At 33.2% G+C, this 11,064-nt stretch overlaps 1 protein-coding gene across 8 annotated transcripts; it reads right to left on the bottom strand.

The window, feature by feature from the left end:
- Nucleotides 1-2,250: 2,250 nt before the first annotated feature.
- On the bottom strand, nt 2,251-8,714 carry LOC111889016 (snRNA-activating protein complex subunit). Of its 8 annotated transcripts, none has more exons than XM_023885143.3 (13): nt 8,484-8,714; nt 6,721-6,791; nt 4,709-4,893; nt 4,585-4,640; nt 4,420-4,486; nt 4,261-4,313; nt 4,075-4,153; nt 3,819-3,907; nt 3,653-3,743; nt 3,479-3,580; nt 3,258-3,383; nt 2,910-3,176; nt 2,251-2,843 (listed from the first exon to the last, which is right to left on the bottom strand). In XM_023885143.3, exons 3-13 carry the CDS (start codon nt 4,853-4,855, stop codon nt 2,559-2,561), a joined length of 1,362 nt encoding a protein of 453 aa, XP_023740911.1. In that variant the 5' UTR covers nt 4,856-4,893; nt 6,721-6,791; nt 8,484-8,714; the 3' UTR covers nt 2,251-2,558. The 8 variants fall into 8 exon arrangements, with proteins under 8 accessions (XP_023740911.1, XP_023740912.1, XP_023740908.1 ...); XM_023885144.3 differs by having other exon boundaries at nt 4,709-4,877; XM_023885140.3 differs by having other exon boundaries at nt 6,721-6,758.
- Between the last annotated feature and the right edge of the window lie 2,350 nt (nt 8,715-11,064).

The raw sequence follows: 11,064 nt of genomic DNA, 5'->3' as shown, positions 1-11,064 counted from the left end.
TTACTTGGTTTTGGTCAATATTTTTTAGCAGCCTTTACATATGATAAATAAGTTAGGGAAGGACTTGATACAATGATTTTCTTGAAGTTGAATGACAAGTTCCTAGTAGAGTGAGTATAGACAATTACGAACTCTTCTCCCTTAGTCTTCGAGGAATCTAAAATACCGTTGTGTATCTGAATCTCATCATAAACGATTGCGTACTCAGATCCAGACTCTAAAGTCCCCATAATTTGTCTAAACGGAGTATTTTCGATTATTGTCCCTAAAGTTTTGGGGATAATTTCCAAAATAACATGCTTTTTGTTAAGGTTTTGTAATTTATTCAGGTGAAATCATCTTAGACAAAAAGTGGTTTTCTTCTTGTATTAGATGAATTTTCGTTTTTGATAAACTTGACTATTGTTATGTTACAAACATAGACATGGTTTAACACGGTAAGGAGAGTTTCAAGTACATAGACTCTTTGATACATAAGGAAGGTGTGTAGAGGATGGTGTTACACACCACACAAAGTATGATGGTTAAAATAAATGGCAACTATAGAAATTTTGTACAACAAGAATGTGTCATTGAAACTAAAAGGGAAATTTTATAAGTTGGTAATAAGGTCGTCTTTGTTGTATGGATCTGAATGTTTATCGATTAAAAAGAAACATGAGAGGAAGATGGAGGTTGTAGAAACGAGAATGTTAGTGTGGACATGTGGTAGAACATTATTCGACAGGATACCAAACATGTCATTCAGGAACTCATTGGGGGTGGCATCAATCATCGATAAATTAAAGGAAAAAAAATGACAGTGGGTTGGACATGTCTAAAGGACGCGATTGACAGTTGTTGTTATAAAAGTGGAGACGATTACAGTCAAGTGGACATGGATGAAAGGTTGTCTGGAAGTAGAAAGAGAGTGTGAGCTTAAGCTTGAAGGATTTATCTTATTCTGAGGACATGCCTTATAACCAGATAGTATTTGTGTAGTATAGAATCTAGCAATCTATCCTTATTTTCTTTGTTTGGACTAGTGCTTGATATCATTAGTTGTTTGTCCTCATGTTTTCTTGTTAACATTTGTTCCACTTTATGTGTGGATATTTTAGCTCAGTGGATCCTCCTTCCAAACAAACATCATTGTTTTATTCTTTGTGACATGACGTTTTTAGTTTATTCATATCTCAATTTTTTCAGAAGCTTTCTACGAAAGCATTCTCTTTTACCAGGACTACCACTATCATATCCCCCATTTATCTCATGAGTGATGAGACTTGGATAATGTTCTTATCGATAAGTTTTACATAAATCTTGAAAAAAAAAACCTTATTCAAAATTGAGATTAGTATGATTGTCATTTTTTTCTATTATTTTAATATTTTGATGGTTTGGTTACATTATACTCTTGCCGTGGTTTTCGCTTATTTAATTTTTAATAAACAATTGCACTTGTTTAAGGCAAATAAATAAATAAATTTGTATTTAGTGGCGTAGTGCCATTGTGGTCATGACTTCACGGATTAGTGTTCACGTGCAAATGCACGCGTGCGGGATTAACTAGTTTGTTTGGTTTATTTTGGACGCTCCGTTGAATCTTCTGCCGACTGCCATTTGCCACCTTTTCGAAGCTTAATTTGTTTATTTAATATTATCAATAAATCAAATGAAAATTGGTAATAATTCAACCGTAGATTTATAGTTTACATGTTTAAGCTGTCTAAAGTCTTTTTTATGTAATATTAATGTCACCCAGGGTAAATAAAAGAAATTTGATTAATTATACCGAATTTAATCTGTGATCATTTTCTATTCGTAAATAAAATGTTTATATCAACCAAAATAAGTAACTTCGTTCTTTTTCCATGTTAACCTAAAAACAAACAAGATAAATATCATATCACAAAACAACAATAATTTCTTTAAGAAAAACTGATATTTTAATAAATCTGAAAGATAACTGAAAATGCAAGGATTTTTTTACAATACTAATAGATAAATGATTCTGTTTTTCTACAATTTACCCTTAAAAGAAATTAATTTAATGATAAATGGTTCTGAATGAGTACAAACATGTCGCCCCAATAATTTATTCAATTTCCAAAATTATATTTAAAACATATAGATCCAAATTCAAACGATCATATAGCAATATTCTGTTAAACAAGGTGGCGTGATTGAAGTGACTTACACGGTTGGATTAGTTCAATAATCATATTTAATACTAATTGCAAATAAAATAATTGGTATCGATTTCGAAAATGGTCAAATGAAAGGGATATGTCCCCTAGTATTGTCGATTACTCGATTTTGATAGGTTAAAATACAATAAAATCAAAAACCACAACGACATCGATCTGAACCAATTAAGTTCCAATTTAAAATCACGTTGGGCTACAAAGCTTTTGGGCTTTTAAACAACTTTCACTTGGGCTTACCAGGTTATCGATAAATTCCATTTTTGTCAAGTTATGTACGAAATTGAATTTCATATCAACCAAGTCAAAACCGATTGGTGAGAAACTGGATCGGACTCAACCCGAAAAACATCCAAATCTGTACTGGTTGATTCATTCATGAATATAATCGTAGACCTTGAAGTCACTGTATATGAGTTGATTATTGGAATAGTGAAGCATGTAATAGCAAATCCCACAGAAAAAGCAAGGATTCTCGGGAGTATACTTGTCATCCACAGTCACCTTCGTCGCTTTGTAGATCTTACAGATCGAGCACTTTTGGAATCGCAACTTCGATTGAAACATAATCAAGGGATAAGCAGCTCGATTATGCACATCCTCTTTCCTATCTATCACCCTCATGTCTCGTATCACCATCACATGCTTGCAATCACCCTATCATATATACATATATCTCATATGTCATGTATGTAATAGCATGTTGAGATTAATTTTTGATACCTGATGACAGTAAAGATAGCCAGCTCCAAGTCGGAAATTTAGGTCACAAAAACGAGTTGCTTGCATTGGAAGAGGTTTGAAGCGAGGCAACTTGGGAGCAATTCCACTTCCACTTCCTAAAATTTGCTTTTGTTTCTGATGCAGTTCACCTGATATGATGGATTCCCATTTTTCTGATGCAATCTTCTTTGATTCTCTAATCCAATCGAGTATGGGTTTACTGTAGTCTACAGCGTTGATTTCCCTTAAATCGTTGTAAAATATATCCTACGATTACAAAAACATAATTAATTACCAATAATATATTTATGTATGAGTATGAAACTATGAATGTAGAGAGTTAGTTACTTCTATGAGGAAATATCCAGATGGAGTATGCTTTTTGGTTAACTTCATAATTTCATCAGTCAAACAGTATATTTTGTCTCTCAGTTCAGTTAATAATTGGCGTCCAAGAACCAAAATTTCTTGATTCTACAAACAAACAAATTCCAAATTCCAAAACATTATAATAATTACAAAGATATGTTATAAGAGAAGGTTTGTTTTGTAATTTTGTTAATGTTTACCTTAACCCATGAGCGTTTGTGATTATAGACCTCTATGCAAAGAAGGATCTCATTATCATCTATAGGTATTGGTATTTGTTCACGTGTGCTTGATGATTTCACCTGATAAATATGGCTATTATGGTTGGAGTTGATAAATGATAAGAGTTAATAAATAAATAAATAAAGGTAAACCTGTTGTGTCAAATAACTTGTAGAATTAAAGGATGACATTCGTTCTTTCTTCTCTGAGGGAGTCACACATGCAACGGGTCCCGAAACACCACTGACTCGAACCATATTAATATTATTATTATAAATATAAATTTATCAATTTTTTCTACCATAAATAAAAACATACCTAAAAGAATGCAATCTTGCAGCTGATTTGTCTTCTTCTTGTTTTTGTTTAATTCTAGCAACTTTCTCCACCTCTTCCATATAATCTTCCTGAAAATGCATACCAACCAAAATGAGGGTTTAATTCTTAAATTTTTTTCACTACAAAATGAGGGTATCTTAGCTTTTTTAATTTTTTTTTTTAAAAGTATTCATCAATCATGATGGAATATTAAGGATTCTGAAATGAGAAGGAATGGAATAAACAAGAGCCTTACTTCATGAGTTGTCTCCTTTTGTTTCACTCTTTTCATCTTCTTGGATACCTTTCCATTCATCTTTCTGTTATCAAGGACTCTGCAATCATTCAATTTGAAAATGGAGGAATCACTTATCCTATCCATCATTTATTTTATATTTGTAAGAAGTGGATGTATAAAAGGTTTTAGAGACACCTTTCTTACCCATTAGAGCAATCTTCAGATGAAAGTGAATTATCTTTTGTCAAGTTACCATCCTGCAATAAAATTCACAACATCATGTGTTACAAAAAAATAATATTTATTATTTATAATACAAAAAAAAAAAAAAAAAAAAAAAAAAAAAAAAAATTATTATCATACCTTGAGTGATGCTTGGAATGCTATATCTACCAACTCCTCCTCACTCAGGATTTTAAGTTCATCAACCCTATAAAAGACAACCAGACCAAAACAAAAACCCTTGATGAGATTTATAGAAAACTAATTTAAGTAAAATAAGAGTGAAAGTGTTGAAAAGCAACTCACGAAATTTCATGATGATGTTCTTCAGTCAATTCCAAGCACAACTCCTTTCTCAGATCCTGCAAAATAACATAATTATTGTTGCTTCATTTCATTTATAAGTTAGTTAGTTTCAAGAATTTAGTACCTTGAGTTGATCTTGAATGCATGACTGGAATTGAGAAACACTAGTGAGGGGACCCACCATGTCTGCAATGTATATAGGACCACCACGAGGAATTGAAACAAACACATCTTCACAACAACAAGAAGAAGAAGAATCTCCCAATTCCATTGTCTTCCTCCACACTAAATCCCTGTGGTTGGAGCCCTCTGTGTAAGCACATGAATATTGCATTATCTAGATGATGAAATCGATGAGTTACATTTGAGCAAAAAACTATTTTTAACTAAACCTTTGGATACTGGTAGAACTTGGGTTTCTAAACCTTTTAGAAAGGGGCTTATGTGTTGATTCTGATGAGATTGGAGTATAATTTATGGAATAAATTTTGGGATTCATATGTATATATTTAAGTGCAGGTGTTAATATGTAACATTATCCTTACATATGTGGATGATTCATTGTTTACTTCTAATTTTGTTTCAATAACATACCTTTTGTCACGCCTTTTTATTCGTTAAGATGAGCAGGGCATAGCGAAATCAGCAAACGACGATTTCAAAAAAAAAATCTTTTATTTTTCAGGCATTTTATCAAACACCTTGTGTGTTTTATGAGTTTCTTCAAATTTCTGTAATGCTAATCAACACTCATAGACTTAGAATGCAGTAGTAACTATAGCAGGTAGTATCGTTGGTATGACTTATAAAGGCAAAATAGAATTCAAGGAGTAATCAACACATACCTGATTTAAAAACGTAGAGATAATATGCAGACGTTATTAGAGAGGGATACGGGAGCTGTGATGATCAGCAACGCATAAGTTTGAAATGTGGGGAAGAAGATGGGGAAACAATTTTAAAATACGAAAACATAAGAAAGTTGAGAAAGTATACCTGATATCAGAAGAGATAGCAAGAAGATGGTGTAGCTGCTTCACGGAAAGGAAATTGTGATTCACTATGACTCATCAGTCGGAAATATGGGGAAGAAGATTTGGAAAGAACGTGGAACATATAAAGCTTTTGGTGACCGGCAGATGTAGGGAGTCAGAGAGTTGAAATTTGAGGAATTTCCCTAAAATTTGTCAATTATCGTTAACCTTCTTTCGAGAGGTTTAGCAAAGAACTAAACCTCTCGAAAGAAGGTTAACGATAATTGACAAATTTTAGGGAAATTCCTCAAATTTCAACTCTCTGACTCCCTACATCTGCCGGTCACCAAAAGCTTTATATGTTCCACGTTCTTTCCAAATCTTCTTCCCCATATTTCCGACTGATGAGTCACAGTGAATCACAATTTCCTTTCCGTGAAGCAGCTACACCATCTTCTTGCTATCTCTTCTGATATCAGGTATACTTTCTCAACTTTCTTATGTTTTCGTATTTTAAAATTGTTTCCCCATCTTCTTCCCCACATTTCAAACTTATGCGTTGCTGATCATCACAGCTCCCGTATCCCTCTCTAATAACGTCTGCATATTATCTCTACGTTTTTAAATCAGGTATGTGTTGATTACTCCTTGAATTCTATTTTGCCTTTATAAGTCATACCAACGATACTACCTGCTATAGTTACTACTGCATTCTAAGTCTATGAGTGTTGATTAGCATTACAGAAATTTGAAGAAACTCATAAAGCACACAAGGTGTTTGAGAAAATGCCTGAAAAATAAAAGATTTTTTTTTTGAAATCGTCGTTTGCTGATTTCGCTATGCCCTTCTCATCTTAACGAATAAAAAGGCGTGACAAAAGGTATGTTATTGAAACAAAATTAGAAGTAAACAATGAATCATCCACATATGTAAGGATAATGTTACATATTAACACCTGCACTTAAATATATACATATGAATCCCAAAATTTATTCCATAAATTATACTCCAATCTCATCAGAATCAACACATAAGCCCTTTTCTAAAAGGTTTAGAAACCCAAGTTCTACCAGTATCCAAAGGTTCAGTTAAAAATAGTTTTTTGCTCAAATGTAACTCATCGATTTCATCATCTAGATAATGCAATATTCATGTGCTTACACAGAGGGCTCCAACCGGTTCTGCTGGTTCTATATTCTCTGGACAGAAACAAATAACAGGTTCTATATTATCTGGACAAAAAGAAATAACAGAAAGAAATCTGAACAGAAAGAAATAACAGATTTAAAGCTTAAATAACAGTTAATGAAATAACTGGTTCTGCTGCACAATGCACATATACATATAATTATCTATACGAAAAACATAATCATTACTGAAATAACAGAAAGAAATAACATATTCAAAGCTTAAATAACAGATGCAAAGCATAAATAACAGTTAATGAAATAACATGTTCTGTTGCATCCATGTTCTTGAGAAAAAAACACAACCACATGTTCTTGAGAAAAAAACACAACCACATAATTTGTAGATAGAAGGTAATATGTTAAGCTTGAGTTTGGAAAGAAGGTTTAAGGTATTTTGGGGATAATCAGGCCCCGTTTGATAGTTGCTGACTGAGAAAGTTCTGATTGGGAAAGGTCTGTCTGGGTAAAAAATCCTGACTGAGTAAGAAATCTTGTTGTTTGATTGTACATCTGACTGAATGTGCTGAGTGATGAAAAATGACCATTTTACCCTGCTGTTATATATAGTGATGGATTAAATTGTTGAATAATTATAAAAACAAGTACATCCAAACTTCCAACTGTCCCAACTAACCATATAAATATTAAATGGAAAATAACCCTCTAAATTTCCACATTTATACTCTTTCCCAGGATTATCAATTATCATCGACTAATCCATACTAGTCTATACAAATATAAATATACATTTTTAAGAAATACTGTTTTGGAAGAAAAACTATTTACTTGATAAAAAACAACAACATACCTAGGAAATTCCATTATAATGGGATAGGAAGGTAGTCGTGTATCCATATAAAAAAAAAAACTACTTTGTCACAATTAACAAAGATGATCTCTTACATAAAATATTTACTTTATGCATCTCATAATTTGTAACTCATCATTAGTGTTTTAATTGCTTAAACTCACATAATCCAAATTAATGTCATCACATAAAATGATACAGCATATTTGTTTTGAATTTGAGTTTGAAAGTGTGAATCTTAACTAGTCAAATAGCCTATTGAAGAGATTTTGGGTGTTAGGTGAAATCATGTATGGAGAAAGAAGATTTGAAGGGCTTTGCATAAGAAAATTATTATTCTCCAATAATTATAGTTTCTGTTGCTGTGCAAAACAGGGCTTAAATTAGGAAAAGAACAATTTTTTATTTCAAAACTAATTTTTGATTTCTGATTTCACAAAAAGGGCAACAACTCAAAACAAATCAAATCCTAAAACATTAACCTCAAAAAATATTAGGAAGAAAGGGAAAGCTTCCTGTTGTGACTTGCTTCTATGCAATTTGATACAGGGAAACAACTCAAAACAAATCAAAACAAATATGACACACAAGAAAAGGGCAACAACTCAAATCAAATCAATTTTTTATTTCAAAACCAATTATTATTCTTCCTGTTGTTTCTATGGAATTTGATACAGGGAAAGCTACAACTTTGTGAACAACAATGGCAAACAAGAAATAAAAGTCTAGCTCTCAAGCATAACCGATTTCAAAAATTATTAAGAAGAAAGGGAAAGCTTCAATTTGATACAGGTAATTAAAATTTCAGATTTATTAGAGCAAATCGGATTCTGATTTTATACATTATACATCAGATTGCATAACATGATAGCATAAGCGATTCTGATTTCAAATAGTATTAACATAACAGGAGAAGATTAGCTTACCCGTTTTTGATGAATTACAGTGATCTTGAATGACAGGGAAAGCGAGAGAAATTGCTCGGAGATGGCGAGTTCTCTTTAGCCGGCGAGATGGTGGCGAGACGGCAGCTAGATGGCGGCTAGATGGCAGCGACGAGTGAGATGGCGGTTAGCTGTCGATGGAGGAGGCGGCGATTTTTGTGTCTGCGCTTTTTTTTTTTAGGTTACGTTTGAAAGAATGGGTATCGGATAACGAGGGAAGAAAGATAACAGAGGGGTAGAAGCGCTTATTTCCAGTCAGCATACGTTACTAAGCTGACCGGGTAAGACATTTGGGCCAGACGGCTAACCGACAAAGCATATCATCAAACACTAAATGTCTGACCAAGTCAGCCCATATGTCTGACTCAGACCCAGTCAGACGGGTATCAAACACCCCCTCAGTGTAAAAGCAATAATGGCGGTAAAAGTCAAGCTTGGTTCTGTTCCTTCCTGTGTGTTCTGATTTATTGCAAATCACACAGCAAGAAATTTTGACCGATAATTAGGGTTTGATCGATAACAAGGAATCACAGAATGGTTTGATCAATAATAATGGCAGTAAAAATCAAGCAGAAAATCAGAAAATATAGCTATATGATCGATAACCTAAACTAAAAAGGAACACAAAGTAAGGAATTTTGATGGATGAAAAACATTACCGTGATGATTGTCGATTGATGAAGAAAAATAGAAATCGCCCAGTCGCTATGATCGATACCGTGAACTTGTGATGAAGGAATCGGCCAATCGTTCGATGTGCTCTACAGTGTTTGTGCTCGAATTAGGGTTTGATCGATAACAAGGAACAACAATCTGCGCTTGAAATTTATAATCGTAGTCCGTAGTCCGTAGTCCGTAGATGGAATATAATCGTAGTCGATGGAATATGAATCGGAAGTCGGAAGAGTGAAGATGAACCGAAGGGAACTTTTATTGGAACTTTATAAAGTCATTAAACCAAAAGACGCTTCACTTAAACGTATGTATATATATATATATATATATATATATATATATATATATATATATATATATTCAAATATATTATTTAATAAAAGCGTAAGTCGGTTGTATCTCGTGTCAAACTCGTTTTTATTGTCGTGTTAATATGTGGGCTTTTAATCGTGTTTGAGTCGTGTTACTTTCGTGCCAATTTCGTGCTAATTTCGTGCCGTTTTTTTAACACGAACACGACACGACACGACGTCGTGATTTTTTTTCCTAACACGAACACGACACGAACACGAATTCGAATTTCAATTTCGTCCCAATTTCGTTTCGTGTCGTTTTTTCTTGTCGTGTCGTGGCATGTTTTGACAGGCCTAAAGAAAAGTGTAAATTACACGGATGGTACTATGTTCTATGGTAATTTGTGTGTTTGGTTCCTAACTTATTTTTTTTCTATTCAAATAAGAGTCTTTTTAGGTAAGACAAGGACCAAACGTGTAACGAAAACAAACAGTAGGGACCAAGCGCGTAACAAAAACAAATAGTAGGGACCTCCCGAGTTAAAAAAATAAGTTAGGACCAAACGCGTAAATTACCCCAAACCATAGGTACCATTCGTGTAATTTACTCCAAAGAAAAAGAAAATATGAGAAAAGAAAAGAAAAGAAAATAGTAGAGAAAAGAATAAAAAGGAAAAGAAAATAAATTTGTATTTCGTGTTCCCGAGTCGGAGAGAAGTGAAAAGAAAGTTAAATGTTTTGTTCTTTCTCTCCAAATCCGTCCAAATTGGAAGGAAAGTTAGGAGGGAAAGTGACCATTCTATTTACTTTCACTTCCTTCCTTTACACCTTGCTCCCGAGTTCAACTTAAGGAGAGAAAAGAAAGGAATTGGGCGGAAGTGAAAGGAAAGTAAGAGAAATTGGTGTTCCCGAGTTTCATTAAAGAAAGGAAGTGGAGGGAAATGAAAGGATCACTTTCCCTCCTAACTTTCCTTCCGATTTGGAAGGATTTGGAAAGAAAGAACAAAATGTTTAACTTTCCTTCTATTTCTCTCCAACGCGAGAGCACAAAAGACAGATTTATTTTCCTTTCTTTTCTCTTCTTTTCTCTCCTTACTTTCTTTTCTCTTCTCTTCTTTTCTTTGCTACAACTTGGGAGCGGGGTCTTAATGAAACTCGGGAACACTAATTTATTTTACTTGCTCTCACTTCCATCCATTTATTTTCTTTTTTCTCGTTAAGTTGAACTCGAAAATAAGGTGTAAGGTTGGTCCTTCGTCTCCTTGCCCCGAAGCTGATATTGTTAAAGTAATAATAATAATAATAATAATAATAATAATAATAATAATAATAATAATAATAATAATAATAAATAAATAAATAATTAAATAATTAAAATAAAAAACTATAAAGGGCTGATATTGGTTCACACACAAGCCAAGTGATTAGAGAGGATGTTATTACAAGGGAATTTTCATCTCCATCAATCAACACTCTATAAGATCAGTCAAGGGACAGTTGGATCAATCTTGGCTTCTGTGTCCTGGCAAAATCTATTCAGCCTATATCCATAACTATAAAAGGGTGGAGGCAATTCATACATGGATCATCATTCT

This window comes from Lactuca sativa, chromosome 4, assembly GCF_002870075.4.
Source record: "Lactuca sativa cultivar Salinas chromosome 4, Lsat_Salinas_v11, whole genome shotgun sequence".
In the NCBI taxonomy this organism is placed as follows: Eukaryota; Viridiplantae; Streptophyta; class Magnoliopsida; order Asterales; family Asteraceae; genus Lactuca; species Lactuca sativa.
This window is presented reverse-complemented; position numbering and strand designations above follow the sequence as displayed.